At 36.6% G+C, this 15,724-nt stretch overlaps 1 protein-coding gene across 3 annotated transcripts in view; it reads left to right on the plus strand.

Annotated features, from left to right (window-relative positions):
- LOC134531048 (probable cleavage and polyadenylation specificity factor subunit 2) overlaps positions 1–15,724 on the plus strand; it is a 96,866-nt gene that overhangs the window by 4,003 nt on the left and 77,139 nt on the right. For 2 of the 3 annotated variants that reach the window (XM_063366554.1, XM_063366551.1), the window contains exons 2-5: positions 1,787–1,960; positions 3,165–3,324; positions 5,380–5,485; positions 14,532–14,777. In XM_063366554.1, the coding sequence (XP_063222624.1) occupies positions 1,812–1,960; positions 3,165–3,324; positions 5,380–5,485; positions 14,532–14,777 (661 nt within the window). In that variant the 5' untranslated portion in view covers positions 1,787–1,811. The remainder of the gene's footprint in view (positions 1–1,786; positions 1,961–3,164; positions 3,325–5,379; positions 5,486–14,531; positions 14,778–15,724) is intronic. The other variant, XM_063366553.1, reaches the window with a different exon arrangement.

The following is a 15,724-nucleotide window of genomic DNA, read 5'->3' on the forward strand; positions in this document are numbered from 1 at the left end:
AATGGACACGAACGCATCGGTAGCCTTGTTACTAGCAGGATTCGATAGACTAGCAGGATTCGATAGATTAGCAGGATTCGATAGACTAGCAGGATTCGATAGACTAGCAGGATTTGATAGACTAGCAGGATTCGATAGACTAGCAGGATTCGATGTTTAGCTACTATATGTCCAAACTAAATAACTGTGCTAAGATAACTGAAAAGAATGTTTAAGTTGTTTGTCGTTTGCACTTATATTTAGGGTACCTATATAAGCTATATCCGAATTCGCCTGAAGTAGGCCTATATACTTGTCCCCGGAAGTAACATAAAAAGGCCTATCCGAATTTGAAAAGGAAGTATGCAAGTAAACGAATCTTTGTACTTCTCGCGTACTTCGAGTTAAGGGGCTCACCTAGTCAGGGGTTTATTTTATATGAGTTGGAATGGTAAGTGCGAGCTCGCTGGTGCTTCTCGCGTGGTATCGTATCAAAACGTAATGTTCAGAATTGGCGTGCAGTCTTTTCGTCGTGCATAGGGTAACTATGAGATTAGAGCAGTAACCATAACATTATATGGTAGGAAGATGATGGTGTAATACAAGTCCCTTGAGTGCTTTCAAGAATCTGTACCTTGTATTTCATACTCTGAAGACATGTGTTTTAGCCTTTTTCATTATTCTAAAAATACAGGTTAAAAACAAAATATGAAAAAACTTTTACTAATTTTCCCTCAGCATTTTTTAATTTTTTATTTTGATTTTAACTAGACACAACTTTGATATGGGTTCCATTTGCCTCAAACACAGTTAGAAGAATATTTAGTATCTCTCTATCTCTGTTACAGTCATTGATATAGTTGCACTTCATGTTATTCCATAAAATTAATTATATCTATTTCATTAATTTAAGTCCCTTCAGCACATTTCCTATCACAGCATGTAAATCATGTTGTCTTTTACACTACCAGCAAATACTTCGCTTCATAACCGTTTTTACGCAATTTCAAAGCTAACAAATGCTTTATACATTAGACTGTGAAATGTGCATTGGAGCCGGTGTCCTTAGCCGCAACTATGCGACACAAATGTATCATTTCAGTACGCTCAACAAGAACACAGTCTTGAGATGATCTTTGTAGAGGGCCTTGTTGATAATTGATTGAGACTGTCTTGCTTTGAGTGTATGAATTATACTAAACACAAACTTAAGATTTAAATTTTTTTTTGACATATGCCATTGCTGGTTACACCGCATGTCATAAGAAACATTAATAAATAATGGACAAAAAAGATGACTATGCAGTATGCAGACCTACAGAGAACAAGCCAAAATCAGCTGATGTCAAAAGTTAAATGCATAGACAGCACACAGAATTCCGTAGAAGGAAATAGTCGGAGAAGTATCTCAGTACAGCGAACACAGTGAGTTGACAACAACAAAACAGTTGTGACAAGAACAGTAAATAAGACAAAGAAACACCTTGAACAATGCAGCGACAAACAGGCGAACATAACAATGTGACTAAACAGCTGTTCTGAACACAGCGAACGACAGCACAGACAAACACGTAGGCTACCCAAGACAAAACAGTTGCGATGTTTCGGAACGGAGATCTGTTGCCGTCTTCGGGCACAAACAAGACAGTTTTCTTGCACTTAGCTACTGCTCCCCCTCTGAGGGTATATAAAGTTCTTGATGACCACGTTGGTTAACCCTCAAAAGTCGTGCACAGTGTAGCTATCACTGTAAGCTTGGAGGTAGTGCAGAATAGTGCAGCTTAAAACCCTGTGTGTTGTTTTGTAGTGGTGATACTTGCAGCTGTGGCACCATGACTTCCATCATCAAACTGCATACCATCTCCGGTGCTATGGATGAGTCCCCTCCGTGCTACATACTCCAGGTGGACGACTTCCGTATACTGCTGGACTGTGGCTGGGATGAAAAGTTTGATCAGGAGTTCATGAAGGAGCTACGCAGGTATTCTACTGGCTCTTTCATAGACAGCATTCTCCTTACCTTTTTGTTAGTTATAAATAATCATCATAGGTGAAGCTAGGTTTTTAATCCTGATATTTATTTTTATCTGTTGGTCAGTTATTTATTACATGCTATTTCAATATGTATTTTGGATTAGTCGTGTATAGGATTAGTCGTGTATAAACAATGTAAATAAGAGCAGGAGTCTGTCACACTCTACATTAAACTTTCAATTATTTGTTAAGATAATAGCGTCCTATGAATCAGTGGCATATCGAGGGTTATCAGTGCCTGGGACAGCCCCCATGGGAGTCATCCCATTCTTATTTCGTCGTTTATCTCAATTTTATAATTAGTAATTATTTTTTAGATAAGAGCAATGTAATATTTATATTATGTTAAAAAGTTATTTACAATTTCTGTGCTTATTTATTAATGATATAGATTTTATATAGAATTAAAATGGGTTGTCAAATTGTTATCTTTGTTTGTTGCACCTGTCTCAAAGTGGGAAAGCATGTTAAGTCATTAATAAATAAGTTTGCAGTGTTGATAACAAGTTCATAGTTGTTAGCACAGAACTGTATATTTTTGCTAGACAATAGTGTTAAATTACTAAAATATTAAAAAAAATTTTTTTGGGTATTTTGTTGATAATTTTTTTCGTAGTAATATATGGGTATGAGTAAATATTTTTCTCAACAGCTCACCATCAAATGCAGACTTATTAAAACTGTCAAAAATTTGCTTCCAACACATTCCTGTATATTATAACTTTAAAAAAATCACTGAACATTTGTTTCATTCTGAAACAAATATTATTTTGGTTTAAATTTATACAAATTCAAAAAATTAAAAAAATACACTGATATAATAACAAGTTAAAAATTCCATCCAGCACTGTGATGCAATATTAAATTGAGATTAAAACTGAAAAGTCAGAGATAGCTCAGACCATAAACAAACTTTGATAGTGTGCCCTTGAGGTTTTCTGATCAAAGATATTTGATAGAGAAATTTGGAAGCCACTACCTCTGTAACTGTATTTTAAAATACCTCTATATTGGAGGCAAATATTTGACAGTGTGACAGAGCTTTTACAGAGCCGGTGTGGCAGCTAGTTCTCAGTTTGATTGACATCGGGTTGTGAGCTGTATATGATTATAAGTTCCAGGAAAACTAATTTAATGTTGTTCCCGTGCAGACACGTGCATCAAATAGACGTGGTGTTGCTGTCATACCCAGACCCATTGCACCTGGGGGCTCTGCCCTACCTCGTGGGGAAGTGCGGGCTCAACTGTCCCATCTACGCCACCATACCAGTCTACAAGATGGGTCAGATGTTCATGTACGATTTGTACCAGGTGATACCCTCTGTTCTGTGTATATAAGTTAGAGTAGTTGATGTGTTCATTTATCTTGTTTATTTGTTGATTTGTTAGCTGATTTCTCCTATAAATTGAGAAACGAGCCAATGAAATATTAGAACATATTTGTTGCTGAAAATAGGATCAGTGTGAATTACAAAGTGATAAAGTGTGATTAAATTTTTATTTTATTTGGAATTTAATGCTGTTTGGCTGACAAACTTAACATAATCTTATCTGTCTGTTAAGAATCCCTGACATCCATACCTACCTGGGATTTAAACCCTGAACCCCTCGCACTGAAGTTGGCTTTCAAACCAATCGCTAAGGAGTTGTGCATCAAATTAAGGAAGGGCTGAATATTAATTTTGTGACCATTTGGAGGCAGATGAAGATGGGTATGAAAATGCAGTGCCCCGAGGTATACTGTACCTTCACTGCCATTCCTTACCATCACGCTTGAATATAGTTGCTGAGGCCTGTGATTGAATTGGGAGATCTCACCGGCGGCAGTGCAAGTGACTAACACTGAGTAAATCCATTTAGTCGTGTTTTCAAACACATGAATCTCATTATTAAAAAAATAATAATGCAAATATATTTGTCATATAATCAATTGATATGGCATAGTTGCTTAATACTTGATTAATTTTAAAATATTTTTGGAATGATTTTGAGTTTAATCATCTATTGGTTCCATGAGCTTCATTACATGATTTTGGATCATTCAGTTATGCCCAGAAGTTGCATATTTGGTGAAATGGAAAAAAAAGCCCCTTTAATTTGTTTTATTTATGACGTGTGGTTTGATTTTTTACATTTTATCATCTCGTGCGGTGAGTACTACAACCAGGTAACTACAAAATTGGCAAATATTTTTAATGTGCATAAAACTTCCAGTAGACTAGTGTCACATGTTACATCTTAAAATTCATAAATGTTTGTAATACAATAGGGACACAATTCCTTACAATTAATTCCTTACAAAAATTAGGGACATAATTCCTTATAAAAAAAAACCATTAATTTGCATTTTCCTTGGAACAGTTACCTAGTTGTAGGACTCACCCCACTATATATTCCAATAAAATATTATTGTACTCAGAAATAATTGCAGACAAAATGTTTTTCTGGTCCTAAGATAGAAATGTTCATGTTCCTGTCTGGATGAGATGGACAGGCATTTAAGTGGAGCGAAATGTCTTACCTGAGGGACATATATGTTGCTTCTCTAGTCCTGTGAGTGATGTTCCTGTATTTTTATAAGTGAACAAAAGCTTAAAATCACTAAAGGAAACTGTGAAAAGAATGTTTTTGAAATATTTCGGTTGCAACACTGAGCAGTGATCAACTGATACTGTTTTCCAGTGGACATCACTGCTTGTGTCCCGAAAACTAGAAAGAAAACACGAATGTTTAGCGACTGCTTGTTACGTGCACAACTACTGTCGCTTCAACAACTGGAACATGACCCGAGAAAAGTGCAATCTTCAGGGTGTACTGTTTAAAGCTTTAGGTTTTATATGTGAAACATTATCACTATAAGCAATTGATAAAGGATGGGGGAAACAAGATACTTTAGAAATCTCAAATGGCCTGCTGAAACTAATTAAATTTCTCATTTAAATTAAATTAAATCAATTAAATTTCTCATTTGTTTATTTTTTTCATTTGTAAAATGATGAACTACATCTTTAATTAAATATTTTGATTTTGTTGTTCAGTTCACATTTTGTTCATAACATATTATATGCACTGTTCTCATGATCTGAACTTATGTAAAGTGATTTTACAAATAATGTTTGTGTCTTTTTTTTTTGTGTACGCACTTATTTTTTCGGACTTATGTGTTGTCCGCCATATTGCACTCAAAACCCACTCTGACTCTAGAGAAGGCGCAGAAATTATGCACTCCGTGCATTTTGTACCAACAATTTCTGTCTGTCGTGGATATAATTCATAGAGGTAAATATGGTATGTGCTTTAAAATGGTACATGTTCACTTTCCACTTTTGCATAAAATAATGTGTAAAACCTTAATTTTTTTTCAAGTCTCGACATAACATGGAGGATTTTGACCTGTTCACGTTGGATGATGTTGATGCAGCATTTGACAAGATCACGCAACTGAAATACAACCAGAGCGTGCCCATGAAAGGTACTGGTGACAGCTCATCATAACATTTAGTGCCTGTATGATATATATTCAGTTACCATTGTTTTTTTGGAAGAATTTTTTTACTAATTAAGGACTCCTGTAAACTTAAACTTGAAACCTCGATTCATAGTTTTGCAGACACATAGAAATATTATTTTTACCATACATAACTTAGCAGGGAATAAAAAATACTTGCTACAGTGTTGGACTCCTGTAAACTTAAACTTGAAACCTCGATTCATAGTTTTGCAGACACATAGAAATATTATTTTTACCATACATAACTTAGCAGGGAATAAAAAATACTTGCTACAGTGTTATAATTGAGGGTCTTAGGAGCATAGTGGTGTCAGTCAACAATTTCGCATATTTGAGTTTGATGTACCAAAAGTGAAATATGTAGCTAAACTTTCTAACAATATAATGTGCTAGGTGTGGGTTCTATAATGAATGTGGTAAGACTGTACCATATAAGTTATCAGTTATCATAATAGCACAACAGTTTTGTAAAGTGTGTGCCAGAATCTCTGGAACTATATAAAATAATCAACTATCTGAAACTGTAAATCATGCGTTTACTCAATAAACTTCCGTGAACACCTTACCACAATACATTATTTTAGTGTTCTTTTACATAAAAGATCACTAATTTTACCACTCATCGCTTTCAATAAGTATTCTAATGTAGCTACGGTTGATTTAAACGGTTACTTGTGCTTGATCAGCTCTGAGATGATTTTTCAATATAATTCATAATGTAAGATTCAAACAAAGGAATATAATGTTAAAATAACTTCAAATTATTCATCCACAAACTAAGCTCAGTGTAAGGAGAGCTGGACCACTGGGTGTGGAAACATTCTGTTTAATTAAAACAAAGTAATAGCAAATGGTGAAACGCAAATAAATATGTGAATTATCATTATTATTGAACCTCAAATATTAACTTATATTGGTTGCAATGATTGGAATTATATGTATTTGTTTCCAACGACAATGCTTCTCAATGAGACAATTATTTAACTGTAGTATATGTTAATTACTTTGAAGCCAGGCGTAGGCACTAGACACACGGCCTAACTCCAGTAGACATGTCACTATAAGAAATCAAATAGGTTATAGTACCTAAGTATTGCGGAGTCTGATAAGTATTTACTAGGAAAAATAGACTTTTATTATAAACAATTTTTAACAGCTTTAACATAACAATAACAAATTCTTACAAATTACTTTAAGATAAACTGTGTGACAAATACTGTTATAAGCTCTTATACGGTAATTATAAAACGTTATGTTGCAACAAAATAACTTCCGTATAAAGTTTTGAACAAATACAAGCTTGATATGTTTTAGCTAACAGTACTTAAAGACTATATACGCATTTATGGGCGGAGTACATGGCTAGCGGGCAAGAGCCTACACAACTGTTAAGCATAGGCGACGCGTCGCAATTTAATAAATATTCATAAGACATTGGGCATAGAAGAACAAGTTGACAGAAAATGCTAACAGCGACAAACAGCGGACCGCTAGGCTGAGCAGAGGGCTCTTAATCATCTAGCAAGTGTAAATGTGGCTTGACGTGAAGCGTCGCTGGCCATCGCTTGAGTCCCACACAATCTTATACGTGAAAACGGGGTAAGCCATTGAAAAATAATTTGTATGAACAAGGTAGCAAGACACTCGACGAAGCAAAATTAATCATGGAAAAATAGACAAACAGGGATGCACAAACTGAACGTAACTAATATGACTGGCCATATCTAGTATACCGAGTGACGCGGTAACGACGCACGAACAAGAATGTTAAGTAGAATTTAAACATAGCTTCGCCGAATGCCGCGGAGAAAGACCATAACGATGCCCGATGGACTGTCAACAGCTCCTATTGAGTGAAGACAGCGACGAGAGCTAAAAAACACAGGCTTATATAGCACTGAAACTACGACACCAGGAGCGCTGGTGTAGCGGCGGGCAGAGAAGGAGAAGGCAGGTGTGGGGAAAATAAGGGAGGGAAGGAGGCGGCAGGGTGGGGGAAGAGGGGAAAAGGTGGTAGGAGCGCTGTGCTGCGGCTGTAAGCAGAGGCATCTGCTTCAACTTTAGTTCAGTACTGGATGACTCATACAAAATGGTAGCGAAACAGTTAGTTTATTACATTGAGGGAAATTAAAATAAGACCCTCACTGCAAGTAATCTAAGCATTGCTGCAAACCTAAATCGTGGAGAAATAGCTTCTCTCATAACTGTATCCTTTTTCACTATCAAGAGTGTGATAAGCTCATCCATCACAGCTTCGCCCATCCGTGTGAAGTTTGAGAAAGAAGTTGGATCCTCAGGGCTGCAACAAACATTTTTCAGCAAATTATCATTTCGGAAGGTGCTAAAATATTTATATATACAGGATAATTATAAAGTCCGTGAAACATTTCATAAAATCGGTACAGTGAAATGGAAAAGAATAACGTAACAAATTAAATACCGCGTGAAAGAACCACTCTCAAAGTTTTTTTTAATGTAGCGCCAAAAAGCTATTTTAAAAACCAACCGACAGGGGCGCTAGTGCATGTAGTTGCTGAGAATGGCTGCGAACCAGGCAGAGAAAGCCTTTTGTGTACTTAAATACGCCCGTAGCGAATCGGTAGTGAGTGTCCAAAGAGCTTTCCGTGGCAAGTTTAACAAAACACCACCAGTTTACAAAAGCATAATGAAGTGGTACAAGAAATTCAAGGAAGACGGCTGTTTGTGCGACGCAAAACGGTCGGGTCGGCCAGGCGTGTCACAACAGACAGTGGATTGTGTACGGGACACGATGGCGCGGAGTCCCAAGAAATCAACTTATCGGTTATCGGGCTAGTGCAGAATTGAACATCCCTCAGCTAACAGTGTGGAAAATTCTTCGTAAGCGATTAAGAGTGAAGCCGTACAAATTGCAGCCACGATGACAAATTGCTCCGACTGTAGTTCTGCATTGCCATGCAGAACCGTCTTGAAGACGATGACTTTGCAAGCAAATTAATCTTCAGTGACGAAGCCACTTTTCATCTCTCAGGAAGAGTCAACCGACACAACACACGCATATGGGGGACAGAGAATCCACATGCAACTCTCGAACACGTCCGAGATTCACCAAAAGTTAAGGTGTTCTGTGCCATGTCAAACAAGACAGTTTATGGCCCCTTCTTCTTTGCTGAGAGAACTGTCACTGGTATCACCTACCTCGACATGCTGCAATTGTGTCGTATGCCACAACTTGAAGCTGATAGCAGGGACTTCATCTTCCAACAATATTGTGCTCCACCTCATTACCACACTGTGGTATGAGATTATCAGAATGAGATGTTGCCACATTGCTGGATGGGCCGTGGGGTGGCCGCAGACCAAGTGCTACTCCCGTGGCCACCACGATCACCGTACTTGACACCTGGCGATTTTTTCTTGTGGGGATACATCAAGGATAGTGTTTATGTTCCACATCTACCACAGAACCTTGACGAATTGAGACACCGCATCGTAGCAGCTGCTCTTACCATCACTCCTGATATTCTGGGTCGGGTATGGGCAGAATTGGACTATCGATTAGATGTGTGTTGTTTGATGCAAGGTGGACACATAGAACATTTATAACTAGTGAAAAAAAAACTTTGAGAGTTTTTCTTTCACGTGGTATATAATTTGTTGCATAATTCTTAGCCATTTCACTGTACCGATTTTTTGAAATGTTTCACGGACTTTATAATTACTCTGTATGTATACACACACACACACACACACATACATACATACAAACGCAGATCCATAACCACAAATTTCCTTCGTCGCAACAACCGTTTCCTTGGCCACAAAGCTCTTTTTTCTCTTTATTCCTTTCTGCATCTAAAGCAATAATAAGTGTAACTGAGGCAATTTTTCGTCGCTTTTACAGACTCGTTGTGGAGAATATTCTCTTAACAAAACTAGTAATGCAGCTAGAATCGTGTGCAGCGGAAACTTGTAGCCAACCTAGTGTTTCAGCTTGTAGCCTACACAGTACAGAAACCAGTAAGCATTCTAGTAAGCAAACTAGTAGAAAATAATGTACCGTGTGCGGTGGGCTAACGTGGCAGCATTGCCAATGCCCATTCCCTATTCAATGGCTACCGTCTTCTAGTCCAGATATGCCCCGCGGTATCTACTGTTGCGGAAGAATGTTACAAGTTGGTTTTTGTGCATAAAATTCACCGCTAACACCATGTATGCTTTAAAACATTTATGATACAGCTGTGAACTTTCATTCGTTTTGCCTTCCCTGCATTTTTGAGAGATTAAGACCTTTTTTTAAATCGTAAATCAATGGCCATCAAAAGAAAGAAGTAGTTTCAAGGAATGTGAACAGATATATTGTTTGCAGGATGCATAAAATTATTTAAAGTTATTTTTACCAAAGTTGTAAGGTGATCCAGATTATGTATTTAAATTGTGTGTAGCTCAGGTAAAGTAAAAATACTTGCGCCTGAGCATGCCACATGCCTGACCCAGTTGCCCCTAAATGTAGGCAAACTGTATGTCACAGAGATTTTTAAAATTATTTTTGAGCGCACACCCGCCCAAATATCCCGGCCAATCAGAAGGTCATTTCTCCTTCCTATTGTCTCTCAGCACCTAGCGCACCTTTTACTTACATGGATCTCCGGTCCTTAGCAAGGAGTCGCTGTTCTGCTTTCGTTTCGGTCATCATCTGCCCACGCTACTCTGCCATAATTCCATAATGACTTTTGATTAAGAGCAGATGACTAACATACAGGATATAGTCCTGGTGATATAGGTAGTGTTTCCCTTGTGTTTCGGTATTAGAACTCTTACAAAAGGGTAGTGTTTAAATTAGCTCGGGCAGCTCATGTCTCATCCGCGGATTTCACGAGTGTTCAATGTCACAAGATGCTGTGATCTCTGTATTACCCCACTGAAGGTTGAGTGAGACTTTTAATTTCTCTTTAACCTCCCCCTACTGACCAGTACAATTTCTGTTTGCAGTGGGGTGCTTGTAATACCTGCACATAACTCCAGCACGCGGCATGAATCTCGTGACATCCTCTACGTGTCATCTTCAGATTTTGGTCTCTGTTATTGCAGAAAACTCCGCTTTCCCAATGGTCTATCCTCACTTCGGAGGGATGACCTCATTCGCCATTCTCTTACCACCAGCAGGTGACAGATAAGTGAAGAACAAATCTACCTAAGTAAAACGTGTACCCAATTAAATTGCTCCGGACTGTTACATTCGACGACCAAAAAGAAAACTTTGTTTGTTAAGCCAAGAAAAGATATACAAAATGCTAAACTTGTTAAGAGACCATGATATGAGATGTGAGTATAAATAATTTTTTCTTATCCCTCCCCACTCCCGGCCATGAACCTTCTATTTGATTATTTTGTAAAAGATCATTAAGTTTTTAAGGATCCTGATAATGGATTGTGATGCCGATGTGACGATGAGAGATAATTGTCTCATATTAAATTTTTAAGGATTTCAGTCTCTGTTATTGCTGAAAGCTCCGCTTTCTTTTTCAGCAGCCTGAACCTTGGTGTCGTTATTTAGTAGTGTAACTTATCGATCCACCCAGTGCTCTCCCTTGGCTTTAGAGCATATACTAAATTGCTTGTTCACCTCTTGTGCTCGCCTCTGGAAGTTGAAGTTGTCGTAAACTTAAGTGGTTGTAAAGTCTACGTTTTCGTGTATTAATGTTTTCATAAATTCATGGTGGTTGTTAAATATAGGTTATTTATTGTTATGAAACTGAGTTTCAAGTAAAACTCAAAGTTTTTTTCAAATATTGAGGGAAATATTTTATCCCAGTAAAATAAAGTAGTTTGAAACATCAGTTTTCAGTTGAAGAACTGTTGGTGTCAAATAATTGACTCAATCCATTATTACTGTTTAAGCAATTTTACACTCGAGTGAAAAAACTTGTTTTCATGTGTTACTTCAAAACTTGAGTCTCAAACCCAGTCCTGACCAACATTAGGGTTACAAGTGTATTCTTAAAAATGGTTTATTATTTAACAAATATGAAACTGAAATACATATTATGTAACCTCCTCAGTGTTCCTTCAATGTCCTCATTAGATAACAAAAGAAAACTGGAAACATACTAAGTAAAAGAAACAACTCAGAGGTGAAGCACTGGAGGGCACACACACGACACTGGTTGAGTGTAGGAGTGGATTGTGAAATGCCGAAGCAAAATAACAAATTAGTGGATCTGGTTTCTGAGCAACACATTTAATTGGAATAGTTATGGTCATCAGAGGTCACGAACAGATTCGTGCATTTTGGTTATCAAGAGCACAATTGAGTTAATGTTTGAAAATAGATCTTACATTATTAAGTAAGAGCAAAGAATAATTTAAATGACAATAAAAGAACAAATGCTTTATTAATGAGATCTGTTAAAGGAAAAATGGCTGGCCAATACTACATAACATATATATAGTTTGGAAATAAAAAATCTTATAGAAATTCTAATAATAATAATAATAAAAATAATTTAACAAAAATATCTATGTTCAATAGTTGGATTTAGAATTGTCTATTTTGAAGCATCTTCTCAATGTTGAATTAATTTTTCTTAGAGTCAGAAAGGATTTTAGTAGATTTGAAGATCCAAACAGTAGTTCCACATTTCGTCGTTACTTATCTGTGTGCATGTGTATGATGGATCTGTAGGCTCGGGTGAGAGCCCGGGAAATTTGGGGCCAAAACTGGATACGGACTAGAGGAGAGCTTTAGTAAGATGATGCACGAGAACCCAGACACATGGCAGTAAAGCATACCGCACGGGGGACGAGGGTCTGGTAGGAGGCGCTCCGTGGCAGGAAGAATAGGAATTAATAAAGGCTTAAATTTAGTTCTACAGGTGGCGGAGAGATCGCGCACGAGGGCAGCGCGCTGGGAGCCAGCCTGGACGTGGTAGGAATCCATTGGAGGGGGGGTGCTGGGGGGAGGGAGATCTCAGAAGCACAGCGAAACAACGGTGGGAGCCGGGGATCGGTGTGAATGCTGGCGCTGACTGACATGCTACGCTGGTCATGCTCTGGCGCTGACGGGAGTGGGGCGTTCGAATGCGCCGGTGCTTTGACGGGAGAAATTACACGTCGGAACGTGCATGAGGGCGAGAGAAACACTGAGGCGCTGCTAGCACAGCATGGGGATTGTGGAGTGCGTCCGGTCGCTGTGCACAGAATTAAAAAAAAAAATTAAATATGAGTCTTGTCACACTTGGATAAAAAAAATACAAAATAAAACCTTAAAGGTACCAAGGTATATATCTAATTTGCATGCACTTTATACTTATTTCAACAAAATAGTCTTATTTTACTGACAAATATACAATTAAATAATTTGTAATAAGCATGTCTAGTACAGAACTACTCAGAATAATAAAACTAAATCTGCAAATTTTTGAGTGTTTGAGAAATGTGCCTACATGTTTAATGTAAAAAAATATGTAACTATTAAGAGATGCAAGATCAAACAACAGCATATTAATTTTTCCATTCCATTTAGTTTACTCATTTTGGTACAAAATTCTTGCTTAATAATTACATCCAATGAATTTACAACAGTAAAAGATATTTTTTTAGTTTGTATTAAGTGTTGTTGATTTCATTATTTTAGTTACATTTCGGTGCTAAATGGTGTATATTAACTTGCATTTCGGTGTTATGTGTTGTAGTGACTTGTGTTATGGTGTTAGTTCGGTTTTATTGCAATTCACCATATAATCTTCTCCCTACTATAGAACCAGCATGGATTCTGTATGTAATAAATAACATTCTGCACAGTCAAAAAATAAAAGTTTCAATTACTGCTATATAATTTAAGTGCACATAAATTGAAGTTTTGGATCACTGAGCCGTTAAATGATTTTACATAGGGTTGTAACTGAAAAATTAGTGAACTATTAATCTAAAACAGTATTAGCCAATTTTACTCTTTTCGATGACCATATATCATTCTATAGATTTATTCGAGAGGCAGACACATATGAATTAACATTAAATATCCTAGAACAATTTTTTAATGTCGTATTCAGTTGAGTAACCAATAAATGCAATATGTAGTATGGGACTTAAGATCAAAAAATTATTCTGTTAAAAAACATTATTGACAAAAAAAAATTTATCAAAACTGAAAAGAACCATGAAACAATACATAATGTACAAAAATACATAAAATATATTTCAATAGTTCTGTGAGAATATAGGTATCATGGCTTGATAATGGTGTATGCTGACAATTTATTCAACATTCTGCAAACAGACTAATACACGACAGTATACATGATAATTAGTGACAAGATTTTATTGTTTTATTTTTATGTCAGTTTCGTTTTTAAAACAGGAGGTTTCGGTGTTATTTTTTAAATTTTTTTATTAATTTTGTTTATTCACAATTCACTTCAATGTTTCATTATACTTATTTTACTAAAACAGTTTCATTTTGACTGATACATCATGCACTTTTACAGTCAATTTGTAAGAAGCATTCCTAACATTTGTAATAAGCATTCGTAACACTACTCGGAACAATTAAAATAAATTGGCAAGTATTTGTATGTTTGAAAAATGAACCAACCCTGTAATGTAAAAATAAGTTACTTATAACAGTTGCAAGATAAAAGTAAAAAAAGTTTTGAATCTAGTTAGTAATGAATTGTTATACAATCTTCATGCTAAATAAGTTACTTTAATTGAATTTACTATATTAAAAAAATTATGCTTATGTGTTTTAAATTAAGTTTTGATTAAAAATTATGCCTGATTTCATGATTTTAGTTGCTTTATGGTATATTAAAATGCATTTTGGTGTTATAGTGTATTGACATTCTTTTCGGAGTTAGTTCGGTTTTATTGCAATTCACCATATAATATTGTCCCTAATGATAATATCACGGACCCCAGTTAAAGTGTTAATGGTACTGGGATATTGCAGCATGTGATTGTCGAGAGCCCACACGTGCGTAACCGTGCATTGTAAAACTCATATGAAAACCTTGTTGTGCAACAGGCAAGGGCTTTGGGCTGACCATCAACCCGCTCCCGGCAGGCCACATGATCGGTGGCACCATCTGGAAGATAGTGAAGGTTGGGGAGGAGGACATAATCTACGCCATGGACTTCAACCACAAGAAGGAGCGCCACCTCAATGGCTGCGAGCTGGAGAAGGTGCAGCGCCCCTCGCTGCTCATCACGGACACGTTCAACGCCACGTACCAGCAGGCGCGCCGCAGGACTCGTGACGAGAAGCTCATGAGTGAGTGAGCAGTTTTGCACGACTGCAGCCAGGAGTTAGTGAAGGAGGGGGCTCGGTTTAACTATTATATCATATTCTATGAGTAAATTTGATTTAAATTGAATTTTAAAAGAAAATTGATTGTCACCCTTAAATCCTGGAGAGTAGTGGAAATTTTAAAACTCCAACGTTTACAGACAGAAATTCAAGCAATGATTTGGCCCAAGAAAAGAAAACTTAGCATTTTATTTAAGTGTTTTAATGCTTTGTTCTTAAGTCAATGATTTGTATAATTCATTAAAACAAGTCATAAATACATATAATTAAATACATGAAACACTGATATCAAGTTTGTATGAAAGAAATGCTTACAGAAACACACGTGCAAACCAGAATTAAATATAGACTACATGGAAATACAATTACTGCTGTTATGTGTATGAGAGGCATGTTGGACTATAATTCCATTATAATGTAAAGGATATGCAGTCTTATTGTAACCAAGGATAAAAAAAAATTCTTCCAAAATAATATCTATGTAACCTTATGTAATTGTGTCATTCTATCTTAGCTATTTTTTTTAACCCTAGAAGGGAGGGGCCCGGACCCCACTGACCCACTCCCCCTTGTCTACATCCCTGAGTTTTGTCTCCTTGCAGCAAGTTTTGTAGACCCAACCCTGCAAAGCGGAACAGATGCTCAGGGAAACCCCTACATGAAAATTGTTCCACACGTTTTACTAAAAAAAATATTAAAAGAAGAAAGACAACCATCTTTTTTTCTCCCGAGTGTCATGTCAAGGGACTGACTGAATGAAAAAAATAAGTGTGTATCTATATATTTATTTGCAAATGAAATGTGCTTGGTTGTATTAAATTATTTTAATGTGACTCAAAATAATTTGAAACAAAATGAACAATCCAATAACAGTCGGTTGCTGGAAATACTTTTAACTTTGAAGAAAAAAA

Source organism: Bacillus rossius, chromosome 3 (genome assembly GCF_032445375.1).
Source record: "Bacillus rossius redtenbacheri isolate Brsri chromosome 3, Brsri_v3, whole genome shotgun sequence".
NCBI classification, from domain to species: domain Eukaryota; kingdom Metazoa; phylum Arthropoda; class Insecta; order Phasmatodea; family Bacillidae; genus Bacillus; species Bacillus rossius.